Raw genomic sequence first — 15,806 nt, forward strand, 5'->3', positions numbered from 1 at the left:
TAGCCCCCCGCACACACATGCCCACCGCCCCTCCAACACCACCGTGCGAGACGGACGTACGGTGTGGCCAGCGGTTAGCGCGTCGCGCTACAAACCTCCGGCGACCAGAGCTTGACGATTGCCGCTCACAGCCGCCAATATTTAGTTTGATCAATTTAGTGACCCTATCAAGTATTACAATTTTTATTTATTTTACCAGATAAGGCGCACTCAGCTATTGATCTGGTTTTTCAGAAGCAACCTGGCCACCGCAAATGATAGCTCAACTAAGTGGCTCGTGGAAATTTACAAGACGTCCTATTAAATGCGTGGTGATGTCGATTCGAAATGTGGAGGGAAAAACCGGTGGGAGAGACGCGCAGACTCCAAATATACAGCAGCAGCAGGCATCGGGGTCCAGATTGAACACACGACCTCCTGTATACCAAGCGAGGGAGTTAACATCTCACCACCGCGGTGGCCACGACTGGGTCGGTCCTCCACTCTTGCGAATGAGACTCCTCATCCTGGTGTGTCTCTCTCTCTCTTGAGCTGTTCCTCACCCGGCTTTGTTTTGAAAACAAATTCAAACTGGAGGCACGACCTGGCGGACGGTGACGATGGGGCTGGGGTCGCAGCGGCAGGCCGGGAGGTCCGCCCGGCAGCAGGGCCGCGCGTCGTCCTCGTGTCCGTAGTCCGCGTGGGACACGCGGTCCGAGCCGATGTCCTCCAGCCGGGCCGCAAGCGCCGCCTGGGCCCGCAGCACGGGGCCCCAGAACCCTGGCACCGCGGCTCCCACGGGGGACCCCTCGCCGGGGTCGGCCTCCACGTCGAAGAGCAGCGGGGGGTCGTGCCGGACGGGGGGCTCCGGTGGCGGCCCCCCGCATGGCCGGGCGCCGCCTGCGGGAGGGGAAACGGCGGCGGCGCGTGACGACTACGGAATCCGGCAGGGGGAGGGAAGCGATGGCGAGGTGGTGCGGCGTGGTGCGGCGTGGTGCGGCGCGGCGTGGTGCGGCGTGGTGCGGTGCGGCGTGGTGCCTATAACCGCTGTAGGTGTGCTTGTGCGTCGGAGTTGCCGGTTGGATGTGTGTAGGCTCCGAGTGATGGTTGGGGAGGTGAGTAGGTGGATGTGTTAGGCAGGAGTGAAGGTTGGGGAGGTGAGTGAACGCAGGAGTGTTGGTTGGGTGAGTAAGTGGATGTGCTCAATGAGTGCCCAGTACGGTGTGTAAACATCGCTCCTGGGGAGACAAAGGCGACCACTGACCACCCACCCCCTCGTGTGCCCCCTGCCAGCCTTAATAGGTGCTACGCACTAACAGCTATTGCCCCAACAGTCTGTTCAGGCTACATGGGGGATAGTCGTCGTAATAGGTGTTTAACCTTTTATCTGGCACCTTTATACAAGGGATCATGTTTGCAATAACCACAACACTTGCAGTCAAAATGCAAAAAAAAGAGACAACTCTGATAATGTATGCACTGTCCTTTAAATTGATTGGTCCACACCCGAGACAGCTTTTCTTATAGCCTAGTCTCCACTGGTGTTGGACCAGATGACGCCAAAAGGCGTTCAACTCAAAAACAGCGCACAGTATTGAAAACAAAAATACATGGGGGATCTTGATCTGTGTGTGTGTGAGTGAATGTGTGAGTTGTCACCTGTCAGGAAGAACACCTTGTGAGGCCCCACCCTCACCGTGTCCAGGTCGCCAAACTCGCCCCCAGCTCCACTGTTTGGGTGGAACAGCACCTGAGGCAGGGTCACATGGCAGGGTCACATCTCAGAGTGTCAAACACGCAGAGTACGTATTTTGAACTTCTTTCGCACCGTACGTAGCAAACCGCGCTAGTCGGAGGTGCGGGGGAAGGACAACAACACTAAACAAAGCAGTTCTAGACACATTTCCTGCATGCCCACATGTCCCATGCAGATATACATTTGCACAGGATAAGCCACTTTGTTGAGACATCCTTTGTGGCCTGGTCGCTTCTTAAAAAGAAGCTAATAGCTCAGTGGGCATTACCTGGGAAGATAAAAAATAGTTTTGTTTTATTTGTAGACATTAAAAAAAAAATGATATGTTAACATTTCCTATACTTTGCACTCCTATCGTGTTTTTGTTTTGTTTATTGTGTAACGTTCTGATTCTGTCTCCGTGTCCAAGTGTCCCGTGTCCCCAGGTCCACGTGTCCCCACGTCCCCTTGTCCCCATGTCCACGTGTCCTGTTACATCGTGTCCCGTATCCCCATGTCCATGTGTCTCGTTACATCATGTGCCGTGTCCCCATGTCCCCATGTCCACGTGTCTCATCACATCGTGTCTTGAGTCCCCAAGTCCCCGTGTCCCCATGTCCCGTTACATCGTGTCCTCATGTCCACGTGTCCCATTACATCGTGTTCCGTGTCCCGATATCCCCATGTCCACGTGTCCTGTGTCCCCGTGTCCCGCCGTCACCGTGTGTCCCGTGTCCCGCTCTCCCAGCAGGACGTGCCGCATGTCGGCGCCGTCGTAGCGGCGCCCGGGAGGCAGGGGCACCCGCGCCAGGGGCAGCAGCGTGGGCAGCACGTCCAGCGCACTGCACACACGGGGGACGCGCGCGGAGATTCACAGGTGTACGTTGAACTTCTTTCGCGCCGTACGTAGCCAACCATGCGAAGCGGAGGTGTGGGGGAAGGACAACAAACTTAACACAACAACCAGCGGTTCTAATTAAATTAGTTTTCAATCTAGATGATGATTTAAAAGTGCATAGCTCCAGCAGCTTCCGAATGTCGGAAGGAAGAGCGTTCCAGACGGCAGCAGAAGCGCCGCGCGATGCGATGACCACCGTGTTTGTTCGATGGCCGAGCCAAAAGCCTCTGCGAGATGGGGACATGGCAGACAAGACGAGACGCAGGGAGACTCTGGGAAGATTCGGTGAGATACGGGGAGACACGGAGATATGGGAGACACGGGAGCTGCGAACACAGGGAGGGACACGCGAGATGCGGGAGACAGGAGCACAGAAGATAATGAAGATGAGGGGACACAGGGCGCCGTGATGGTGAGACGTTAACTACCTCGCCTGGTGTGCAGGAGGTCGTGGGTTTGATCCCAACCCTGACGCCTGCTGCTGTATATTTGGAGTTTGCGTGTCTCTCTCTTTCATCATCATCACGGTGGCTAGGAGATGTTAACTACCTCGCCTAGTATGCAGGAGGTCGTGGGTTTGATCCCAACCCTGACGCCTGCTGCTGCTGTATATTTGGAGTTTGCGTCTCTCTCTCTCTCTGCCCGTGGTCGCGTGGATTTTTGTACTTCGGGTCATCCGGTTTTGCCCTCCGTATTTAGAGTCGACGTCGCGCGTTCAGAGTATCTGTCTGCTACTATAAGTTTGCACACGACGATGATGATGAGCCCTCTTCGTGGCGCTATCATTCGCGACGGCCACGTCGCTTCTAATAAAGAGCTGCACACCTCAGCGCGGCCTTGCCTGGTCAAATCAAAAAGAGTCGATAGCTTTAAATTTCGATGTAAAGCTTTCGTGACTGCAGGGATTCATCTTCTTGGTTCTTTCAGTAAAGTCACGTAGAATGGAAATAATAAAATAATAATAATAAAACATAATAAAATAATTATCTCGACAGACCTGTTCTCCACCTGAGGACGGCTACTTGCGTTGTGGCCGAAACGGCGTGACAATTATTTTATAATGTTTTATTTTTATTATTTTATTATTTCCATTCTACGTGACTTTACCGAAAGAACCAAGAAGATCGATGGCTTCAGTTTCACGCAGACCACGCACGGGGCACACCCGTCCAGCCAGCACCACGCCTGCGTGTTCTGGCAGGAGGAAGGAAGCGACGGCGAGGGGCGGTGGGCGGCCTTCCGGCGCCGTCACCTGAGCAGCGCCGAGCTGGAGGAGCCGGGCGGCACGTGGCCCGGCCACAGCGCCAGGCCCGGCACACGGTGACCGCCCTCCCACGTGGTGCGCTTGCCTGCCGCCCCGCCTGCACCACCAAGACACCGCACACGCCCGGCAGGGCGCTGTGGACAGGGGGCTGGGTGCTGGGTGAGGGTGCTGGGTGAGGGTGCAGGGTGCTTGGGTGCTGGGTGAGGGTGCTGTAGACAGGATGCTGTGGACAGGGGGCTGGTGCTGGGTGAGGGGGCTGGGTGTGGGCGCTGGGTGCTGTATGCAGGGTGAGGGTGCTGCAGACAGGGCGCTGGGTGCTGGGTGAGGGTGCTGGGTGCTGGATGAGCGTGCAGAGTGAGGGTGCAGGGTGCTGTATGCAGGGTGCTGTATGCAGGGTGCTGGGTAAGGGTGAGGGTGCAGGGTGCTGATGCCCACCTCTGAGACACTGCCACTTGCCCGTGTACGGCCGCGCGCTCCCAGCCAGATGGCACTTCTCGTCCCACGGCCCATTGTCACCTGCATGGTCACAGCGCAGGGAGGGGAGCCACAGGAAGGGGAGCCACGGGGAGTGGCTCAGGTCCCGTAAACCCAAAACGTGCGGTTCGCCATCGTCGCGCAGCGAACTAAAAGATTTGTGTTATCTTGCCAGGTGGTGAGGTCCCACTGAGCTACGGAGATCTTTTTTCAGAAGCGAACTGGCCGTCACGAATGATGGCTAAATAAAAGCGGTCCTGGGCCTGCCCTAGGTCGACTCAGCCTCAAACGAGTACCTGGTGCGGTGTGCAAAACATCGCCACTGGGTGCCGTGCCGGCCTTCACAGCTGACGCCCGCTAACAGCTCTTGACCCAACGGCCTGTCAAGGCTACGCGGGGGATCTTTGTGCGCGCCAGTGCGTGTGCGCGCGCGTACTGGAGAACCACACGAGTGTGTTGTTGCTCAGGCCGGCGCTGCTCAGCGCCCGCACCACTCGGCCCACCGTCCCGTCCAACTCCTTCAGCGCCCGGGCCCAGGGGCCCCGCGGCCCCGGGGCCCACGGCAGGGGCACGTGGACGTGGGGAGGGGCCAGCAGCAGCAGGAACGGGGGGGAGCCGGGGCCACTGCGAGACAAAGAGACAAAGATTTCGATGTAAAGCTTTCGTGACTGCAGGGATTCATCTTCTTGGTTCTTTCGGTAAAGTCACGTAGAAGGGAAATAATAAAATACAAATAAAACAATAAAATTATTTTAAAGCTTTCGTGACTGCAGGGATTCATCTTCTTGGTTCTTTCGGTAAAGTCACGTAGAAGGGAAGTAATAAAATAATAAAAATAAAACATAATAAAATACAATTCTCACGAATGACGCCTTCTTTCCGACATACCTGAATGACGCCGTCTTTCCGACAGACCTGTTCTTCACCTGAGGACGGCTGCTTGCGTTGTGGCCGAAATGTCGTGAGAATTGTATTTAATTATTTTTATTATTTTATTATTTCCCTTCTACGTGACTTTACCGAAAGAACCAAGAAGATGAACTCGGGTTGCGCTAACCGCTCCAGATTTCTCCAGGATAAATAAATATTTTGATTCTGAATAAAGATTCTGAGTGCCTGGTGCAGTGTGTAAACATCGCCACCGGGGAGACAAAGGTGGCCGGGTTTTGTGCTGCTGGCCACCCACCCCCTCGTGTGCCGTGCCGGCCTTCGTAGGTGCCACTCGCTAACAGCACTTGCCCCAACAGTCGATGAAGGCTGTCCACTGCATCTGTGTCCTTGTGTGTGGATGGATTACTTGTGCGTGTGTGTGTATGTACATATGTATGTTGAACTTCTTTCGCACCATACGTAGACAACCGAGTCTATGGGTAGTGTGAGTCTATGGGCAGTGTTAGTCTATGGACAGTGTTAGTTTATGGGCAGTGTTAGTCTATGGGCAGTGTTAGTCTATGGGTAGTGTTGAGTCTATGGGTAGTGTGAGTCTATGGGTAGTGTTGAGTCTATGGGCAGTGTTAGTCTATGGGCAGTGTTAGTCTATGGGCAGTGTTAGTCTATGGGCAGTGTTAGTCTATGGGTAGTGTTAGTCTATGGGTAGTGTGAGTCTATGGGTAGTGTTGAGTCTATGGGCAGTGTTAGTCTATGGGCAGTGTTAGTCTATGGGCAGTGTTAGTCTATGGGCAGTGTTAGTCTATGGGTAGTGTGAGTCTATGGGTAGTGTTGAGTCTATGGGCAGTGTTAGTCTATGGGCAGTGTTAGTCTATGGGTAGTGTTAGTCTATGGGCAGTGTTAGTCTATGGGTAGTGTTAGTCTATGGGTAGTGTTAGTCTATGGGTAGTGTTAGTCTATGGGCAGTGTTAGTCTATGGGTAGTGTTAGTCTATGGGCAGTGTTAGTCTATGGGCAGTGTTAGTGTATGGGCAGTGTTAGTCTATGGGCAGTGTTGAGTCTATGGGCAGTGTGAGTATATGGGCTGTATTAGTCTATGGGCAGTGTTAGTGTATGTGCATTGTGAGTCTATGGGCAGTGTTGAGTCTATGGGCAGTGTGAGTATATGGGCTGTATTAGTCTATGGGCAGTGTTAGTGTATGTGCATTGTGAGTCTATGGGCTGTATGTACGTTGAACTTCTTTCGCACGGCACGTAGCCAACCTGCTCATCAGGGGTTTCCCCAAGAGGGGGTCACCTTTGCTGGCCGGGGTTGGAGCCGGCCTACCTGTGCTGGCGGATGAACCACTCTGCACTCTCCGCGTATCTCCGTGCGAGTGTCTCCAGCCTGGCCGGCTGCTCCACAATCTCCGCGTTCTCAAAGAGCGGAACCCCCACGGGATCTGCACAGCCACCGCCACTGCGCAAAGGCAAAGAGAGACAAAGATCCCTCTCCCCTATAGCCTTCACGGACCGTTGGGGCAAGTGCTGTTCGCGAGTGGTACCCACGCAGGCCAGCATGGCACACGAGGGGGTGGGTGGTCAGCACCACAACCAGCACCACAAGCAGCACCACAACCAGCACCACAACCAGCACCACAACCAGCACCACAACCATCACCACAACCAGCACCCCAACCAGCACCACAACCATCACCACAACCAGCACCACAACCATCACCACAACCAGCACCGCAACCAGCACCACAACCATCACCACAACCAGCACCCCAACCAGCACCACAACCATCACCACAACCAGCACCACAACCATCACCACAACCAGCACCGCAACCAGCACCACAACCATCACCACAATCAGCACCACAACCAGCACCACAACCACCTTCACGAGCACAACTAAAAACGAAACTTCCCTGGCAACCACCGTCACAGCCACTTGGTGCACAGCCTGCAAACACACACAGCACATCTCAGCAGTCACCACCACCAACATCAACAACAACAACAACCACTAGGCCTGCCACCACAGCCAAACCCCCTCTACCACCACCACCACCACCAGACTGTTGGGGCAAGTGCCGTTAGCGAGTGGCACCTATGAAGGCCAGCACGGCACATGAGAGGGTGGCCAGCACCACGCCCGGCCGCCTTTGTCTCCCCAGTGGCACCGTTTACTCACCGCACCAGGTACTCATATGAGGCTGAGTCGACCTAGGGGCGGCCCAGGACCGGTTCAGATAATAATCGCTCGTGTTGGCCGTGAGCGGTGATGGAACTCGGGTCGCTGGGTTCGTGGCACAGAGCGCTAACCGCTACACCACCGCTGCCCCGCACACACACGTACAAAGACAAATGTCCCCCGTATAGCATTGACACATCGTTTGGGGCAAGTGCTGTTAATGTGCGGCACATTTGACGGCCGGCACGGCTCAGTGAGGAGGGTAAGTGACGAACACCACGCCTGGCCGCCTTTGTCTCCCCATTGCCGATGCTTTACAATGATGTGCCAGCTACCAGTTCGAGGCGGAGGTCAGGGACCAGTTCGGATCACGCACCGCCGCTAGCCCCGGCCGGGGTCAAACTCGTGTCACGGAGGTTCGCAGCGGTGCGGCGTGCCAATCACCGCGCCACCGCTCCCTCTGACAAGGCCGCCACCGCCGCCGCCGCCGCTGCCCACCTGGCGTTGCGCCCGGCATGATCGGTGCTGCCCCAGGCGCCGGGGCAGGGTGGGCAGGGCGGCAGGTCGCAGCCTGGGCGGTCTGTGCAGCCCATGTCGTTGCTGTAGGGCAGCCCGAAGAAGTAGCGGAAACCTGGGGGATGGGGGGCGGTGGGGGGGGCACACGGCCGCCGCCTCGAGACGCGAAACTCTACGCGGCGCCGGGCGCAAACACGTGGCCCCACAGCGCCTCGCAAACGACAACCCGAGCCCAATCAAAACCTCGTCGAGATTTGTAAACTCATTTCTATAGAACCAGAGTCGGTTGTCCTCACCCCGCGTCTCCGGTTAGCACGGTTGGCTACGTACGGTGCGAAAGAAGTTCAACGTACACGCACATTGACAGATTAATCCCTGACCAGATGAAACCGAATGGAACCAACAAGCAGAAACATGACGGAAAAGGGCAGTAACGGACGTGATTCCGGGGGGGACTCAACTGATTTAAAGCTTTCATGACTGCAGGGATTCATCTTCTTGGTTCTTTCGGTAAAGTCACGTAGAATGGAAATAATAAAATAATAAAAATAAAACAGAATAAAATTATTCTCACGACGTTTCGGCCACAACGCAAGCAGCCGTTCTCAGGTGAAGAACAGGTCTGTCGAGAAGACAGAGTCTGAATGAATTCAGGTGAAGAACAGGTCTGTCAAGAAGACAGAGTCTGAATGAATTCATGAATGAATGAATGAAATTCAGACTCTGTCTTCTCGACAGACCTGTTCTTCACCTGAGGACGGCTGCTTGCGTTGTGGCCGAAACGTCGTGAGAATTATTGTATTATGCTTTATTTGTATTATTTTATTATTTCCCTTCTACGTGACTTTCCCGAAAGAACCAAGAAGAAGGGGACTCAACTGACCGAGAGGAGTTCTGAATGATCTAGGCAGGAGCAAGGTTCCGCACCCAAGGCCCCCCTCCGTGTCGTCCGCACGTACCTCGGTGGTTGGGGTGGTAATGTCCCACGTGGCCCAGATGCCATTTCCCTGCAATGAGAAGAGCAGGACAGAGCAGGACAGAGCGTGACGCTGCGGACGTCCAGAACTAAATAAAAACACTTCCAACCCCCGTCTCACCGACCAGTGTGGTGCTGTACCCCCCCCCCGCCCCCCGTCTCACCGACCAGTGTGGTGCTGTACCCCCCCCCCGCCCCCCGTCTCACCGATGAGTGTGGTGCTGTACCCCCCCCACCCCCGTCTCACCGACCAGTGTGGTGCTGTACCCCCCCTGCCCCCCCGTCTCACCGATGAGTGTGGTGCTGTACCCCCCCCCCCCCGTCTCACCGATGAGTGTGGTGCTGTACCCCCCCCACCCCCGTCTCACCGACCAGTGTGGTGCTGTACCCCCCCTGCCCCCCCGTCTCACCGATGAGTGTGGTGCTGTACCCCCCCCCCCCCGTCTCACCGATGAGTGTGGTGCTGTACCCCCCCCACCCCCGTCTCACCGACCAGTGTGGTGCTGTACCCCCCCTGCCCCCCCGTCTCACCGATGAGTGTGGTGCTGTACCCCCCCCACCCCCGTCTCACCGATGAGTGTGGTGTTGTAGCCCCCCCCGCCCCCCCCACCTCACCGACCAGTGTGGTGCTGTACCCCCCCCCCACCGTCTCACCGATGAGCGCGGTGCTGTAGCCGGCGGCCTGCAGGGCGGTGGCGAGCGTGGTCTCGTTGAGGGGGAGGCCGCCCCGCGCCGCGGCGGCGAAGTTGCGCGTCACCCCGGTGCGGGCGCCCAGGCGGCCCGTGAGCAGGGCGGCACGCGACGGCGAGCAGCAGGACGCGCCCGCGTGGAAGTCCAGCAGCCTGCGGACGACGACCGGCCAACGGGACCCTTCCTCGTCTTATTCTGCCCCCTCCGACCTCACTAAGCGAGCCGCGCCAGGCCGGCCGTGGGTGTCGCGACGGGCCCCCGACGCAGTGCGGGTCGATGCGTCAATAGCCCCCCCACCCCACTCCTGGCCCGCTATGGCGAGGTCACCAGCGCAGCATGGTTTGGTTTCCGGCTCGCCACGGTAAATTGGCAGTGGGGAAGAACCCCCCCCCCCACCCACCTGTACCGTGAGGGCCCTGCCCTGGCTCGGCTCAGATGTGCCAATGGAAAACGAGCTGAGGGTGACACGGGTAGCCGTGGGGACACACAATACGAGGGAACGTGGAGGGGGGAGGTTGGGGGGAGGTTGGGGGGAGGTGGAGGGAGGGGGGGTATAGGGGAGTATGGGGGGGGGCACAGGGTACACGAGACTGGGACATACCCTACAGGATGGCCACGGTCACAAGGGATGTGCCCACATCCCCTCACTCCCCTGCGACCCCCTCACACAACACAAAGTTCCCCCGTGTAGGCTGTAACAGACTGTAGGGGCAAGTGCTGTTAGCGGTACCTATGAAGGCCAGCACTGTGGCACACGAGGGGGTGGGTGGCCAGCACCACGCCCGGCCGCCTTTGTCTCCCCGGTGGCGATGCTAAACTACACACCGCACACCAGGTAGGTCATTTGAGGCGGAGTCGACCTAGGGGAGTGCCCAGGACCGGTTCAGATAATCGTCACCGGTTGTTGTTGACGTTGCGTGAGCGGCTCGCCTGGGATTCGTGTTGCTAACCGCAGCGCCACCGCTCCTCACACACACACACACCGCTCCACACACCGCTCCACACACCGCTCCACACACCGCTCCACACACCGCTCCACACACCGCTCCACACACCGCTCCACACACCGCTCCACACACCGCTCCACACACCGCTCCACACACCGCTCCACACACCGCTCCACACACCGCTCCACACACCGCTCCACACACCGCTCCACACACCGCTCCACACACCATACACACCTCACACCACACACACCACACACCACACACACCACACACGCCACACACGCCACACACGCCACACACGCCACACACGCCACACACGCCACTCACACCACTCACACCACACACACCACACACACCACACACACACTACACACACCACACACCTCACACACACACACACCTCACACACCACACACACACACACCACACACACACACCACGCACACACACCTCACACACACACCGCTCCATACACACTGCTCCTTACACACCCACACACCGCTCCTCACACACACACCGCTCCTCACACACTGCTCCTCACACACACACACACCGCTCCACACACACACACCGCTCCTCACACACACACACCGCTACTCACACACACACACACCTCACACACACGCACCACACACACCGCTCCTCACACACACACACACCGCTACTCACACACACACACCGCTACTCACACACACACACCGCTACTCACACACACACACACCGCTACTCACACACACACACCGCTACTCACACACACACACACCTCTCCTCACACACTCACACACCGCTCCACACACACACACCGCTCCACACACACACACCGCTCCTCACACACACACACCGCTACTCACACACACACACACCTCACACACACGCACCACACACACCGCTCCTCACACACACACACACCGCTACTCACACACACACACACCGCTACTCACACACACACACCGCTACTCACACACACACACACCTCTCCTCACACACTCACACACCGCTCCACACACACACACCGCTACTCACACACACACACCGCTACTCACACACACACACACCGCTACTCACACACACCGCTACTCACACACACACACCTCACACACACGCACCACACACACCGCTCCTCACACACACACACACCGCTACTCACACACACACACCGCTACTCACACACACACACACCGCTACTCACACACACACACACCTCACACACACGCACCACACACACCGCTCCTCACACACACACACACCGCTACTCACACACACACACCGCTACTCACACACACACACCGCTACTCACACACACACACCGCTACTCACACACACACACACCTCTCCTCACACACTCACACACCGCTCCACACACACACACCGCTACTCACACACACACACCGCTACTCACACACACACACCGCTACTCACACACACCGCTACTCACACACACCTCACACACACGCACCACACACACCGCTCCTCACACACACCGCTACTCACACACACACACCGCTACTCACACACACACACCGCTACTCACACACACACACACACCTCACACACACGCACCACACACACCGCTACTCACCGCATGCCGTCCCTCGCCATCTCGTCCAGGTTCGGAGTCTCGCTCTCTCCTCCTCCTCCACCTCCTCCTCCTCCTCCACCACCTCCACCACCTCCTCCACCATCACCTCCACCACCTCCTCCTCCTCGTCGTCCTTCACGGCCGCCGCGGGCCCAGCCCACGTCTCCCCAGCCGAGGTCGTCCGCCACCACGAGCACGAAGTTCGGCCTCGACCCCTCGCCCATCACCGCCATCATCATCACCACCATCACCACCATCACCAGGGTCAGCAAGGGGAGCGAGGGGGTAAGAAAAGGCAGCAGTGCCCCCATTGTCGTTGACTCACGAACCCCCCCCCACGACCCCCTCACTACCCCCCCCCCCACGACCCCCTCACTACCCCCCCCCACTACCTCTACCCCTCACTACCCCCCTCACGACCCCCTCGGCTGTTTGGCCGCCAGGGGGGCTCGCGGTGAAGCGAAGGCGGATGGCGCCCTCCTGTGGTGAGCAACAGCGACGGAGAAAACCTCACCCCCATTACTCTCCTCACCCCCATTACTCTCCTCACCCCCATTACTCTCCTCACCCCCATTACTCTCCTCACCCCCATTACTCTCCTCACCCCCATTACTCTCCTCACCCCCATTACTCTCCTCACCCCCATTACTCTCCTCACCCCCATTACTCTCCTCACCCCCATTACTCTCCTCACCCCCATTACTCTCCTCACCCCCATTACTCTCCTCACCCCCATTACTCTCCTCACCCCCATTACTCTCCTCACCCCCATTACTCTCCTCACCCCCATTACTCTCCTCACCCCCATTACTCTCCTCACCCCCATTACTCTCCTCACCCCCATTACTCTCCTCACCCCCATTACTCTCCTCACCCCCATTACTCTCCTCACCCCCATTACTCTCCTCACCCCCATTACTCTCCTCACCCCCATTACTCTCCTCACCCCCATTACTCTCCTCACCCCCATTACTCTCCTCACCCCCATTACTCTCCTCACCCCCATTACTCTCCTCACCCCCATTACTCTCCTCACCCCCATTACTCTCCTCACCCCCATTACTCTCCTCACCCCCATTACTCTCCTCACCCCCATTACTCTCCTCACCCCCATTACTCTCCTCACCCCCATTACTCTCCTCACCCCCATTACTCTCCTCACCCCCATTACTCTCCTCACCCCCATTACTCTCCTCACCCCCATTACTCTCCTCACCCCCATTACTCTCCTCACCCCCATTACTCTCCTCACCCCCATTACTCTCCTCACCCCCATTACTCTCCTCACCCCCATTACTCTCCTCACCCCCATTACTCTCCTCACCCCCATTACTCTCCTCACCCCCATTACTCTCCTCACCCCCATTACTCTCCTCACCCCCATTACTCTCCTCACCCCCATTACTCTCCTCACCCCCATTACTCTCCTCACCCCCATTACTCTCCTCACCCCCATTACTCTCCTCACCCCCATTACTCTCCTCACCCCCATTACTCTCCTCACCCCCATTACTCTCCTCACCCCCATTACTCTCCTCACCCCCATTACTCTCCTCACCCCCATTACTCTCCTCACCCCCATTACTCTCCTCACCCCCATTACTCTCCTCACCCCCATTACTCTCCTCACCCCCATTACTCTCCTCACCCCCATTACTCTCCTCACCCCCATTACTCTCCTCACCCCCATTACTCTCCTCACCCCCATTACTCTCCTCACCCCCATTACTCTCCTCACCCCCATTACTCTCCTCACCCCCATTACTCTCCTCACCCCCATTACTCTCCTCACCCCCATTACTCTCCTCACCCCCATTACTCTCCTCACCCCCATTACTCTCCTCACCCCCATTACTCTCCTCACCCCCATTACTCTCCTCACCCCCATTACTCTCCTCACCCCCATTACTCTCCTCACCCCCATTACTCTCCTCACCCCCATTACTCTCCTCACCCCCATTACTCTCCTCACCCCCATTACTCTCCTCACCCCCATTACTCTCCTCACCCCCATTACTCTCCTCACCCCCATTACTCTCCTCACCCCCATTACTCTCCTCACCCCCATTACTCTCCTCACCCCCATTACTCTCCTCACCCCCATTACTCTCCTCACCCCCATTACTCTCCTCACCCCCATTACTCTCCTCACCCCCATTACTCTCCTCACCCCCATTACTCTCCTCACCCCCATTACTCTCCTCACCCCCATTACTCTCCTCACCCCCATTACTCTCCTCACCCCCATTACTCTCCTCACCCCCATTACTCTCCTCACCCCCATTACTCTCCTCACCCCCATTACTCTCCTCACCCCCATTACTCTCCTCACCCCCATTACTCTCCTCACCCCCATTACTCTCCTCACCCCCATTACTCTCCTCACCCCCATTACTCTCCTCACCCCCATTACTCTCCTCACCCCCATTACTCTCCTCACCCCCATTACTCTCCTCACCCCCATTACTCTCCTCACCCCCATTACTCTCCTCACCCCCATTACTCTCCTCACCCCCATTACTCTCCTCACCCCCATTACTCTCCTCACCCCCATTACTCTCCTCACCCCCATTACTCTCCTCACCCCCATTACTCTCCTCACCCCCATTACTCTCCTCACCCCCATTACTCTCCTCACCCCCATTACTCTCCTCACCCCCATTACTCTCCTCACCCCCATTACTCTCCTCACCCCCATTACTCTCCTCACCCCCATTACTCTCCTCACCCCCATTACTCTCCTCACCCCCATTACTCTCCTCACCCCCATTACTCTCCTCACCCCCATTACTCTCCTCACCCCCATTACTCTCCTCACCCCCATTACTCTCCTCACCCCCATTACTCTCCTCACACCCCCCGCTTACTCTCCCCCCCACCTCTCCTCACCCCCCTCCCCCATTCCTCGCCCACCCTACCCCTCAACCCCTACCCCTCAACCCCTACCCCTCAACCCCTACCCCTCAACCCCTACCCCTCAACCCCTACCCCTCAACCCCTACCCCTCAACCCCTACCCCTCAACCCCTACCCCTCAACCCCCCTACCCCTCAACCCCTACCCCTCCTCACCCCCCCTACCCCTCACCTCCCCTACCTCTCCTCACCCCCTACCCCTCACCCCCCCTACCCCTCCTCACCCCCTACCCCTCACCTCCCCTACCTCACCCCCTACCCCTCACCCCCCCTACCCCTCCTCACCCCCTACCCCTCACCTCCCCTACCTCACCCCCTACCCCTCACCCCCCCTACCCCTCACCCCCCCTACCCCTCCTCACCCCCTACCCCTCACCCCCCTACCCCTCACCTCCCCTACCCCTCCTCACCCCCTACCCCTCACCTCCCCTACCCCTCCTCACCCCCTACCCCTCACCTCCCCTACCCCTCCTCACCCCCTACCCCTCACCTCCCCTACCCCACCTCACCCCCTACCCCTCACCCCCCCTACCCCTCCTCACCCCCCCTACCCCTCCTCACCCCCTACCCCTCACCCCCCCTACCCCTCCTCACCCCCTACCCCTCACCTCCCCTACCCCTCCTCACCCCCTACCCCTCACCCCCCCTACCCCTCCTCACCCCTACCCCTCACCTCCCCTACCCCTCCTCACCCCCTACCCCTCACCCCCCCTACCCCTCCTCACCCCATACCCCCCTACCCCTCCTCACCCCCTACCCCTC

General features: G+C 57.8%; 1 protein-coding gene across 1 annotated transcript; it reads right to left on the reverse strand.

Moving 5' to 3' along the window:
• Window positions 1–8: 8 nt before the first annotated feature.
• On the reverse strand, window positions 9–12,459 carry ARSG (arylsulfatase G). The gene is made up of 11 exons (XM_078880594.1): window positions 12,131–12,459; window positions 9,566–9,753; window positions 8,895–8,942; window positions 7,918–8,050; window positions 6,565–6,696; window positions 4,787–4,974; window positions 4,312–4,392; window positions 3,865–3,973; window positions 2,436–2,556; window positions 1,639–1,729; window positions 9–879 (listed from the first exon to the last, which is right to left on the reverse strand). The coding sequence occupies exons 1-11, from the start codon at window positions 12,439–12,441 to the stop codon at window positions 566–568; spliced, it is 1,716 nt and encodes a 571-aa protein (XP_078736720.1). The 5' UTR covers window positions 12,442–12,459; the 3' UTR covers window positions 9–565.
• Between the last annotated feature and the right edge of the window lie 3,347 nt (window positions 12,460–15,806).

Source organism: Lampetra fluviatilis, chromosome 58 (assembly GCF_964198595.1).
Source record: "Lampetra fluviatilis chromosome 58, kcLamFluv1.1, whole genome shotgun sequence".
In the NCBI taxonomy this organism is placed as follows: domain Eukaryota; kingdom Metazoa; phylum Chordata; class Hyperoartia; order Petromyzontiformes; family Petromyzontidae; genus Lampetra; species Lampetra fluviatilis.

Bases quoted from the DNA above. Each gene is read 5' to 3' on its own strand.
- ARSG (XM_078880594.1), bottom strand. From the start codon at position 12,441: ATGGGGGCACTGCTGCCTTTTCTTACCCCCTCGCTCCCCTTGCTGACC. The intron at 8,051-8,894 runs GTACGTGCGGAC...CCCATCCCCCAG, and splicing joins TTACCACCCCAACCACCGAG to GTTTCCGCTACTTCTTCGGG. The intron at 4,975-6,564 runs GTAGGCCGGCTC...TTTGTCTCGCAG, and splicing joins TGGTTCATCCGCCAGCACAG to TGGCCCCGGCTCCCCCCCGT.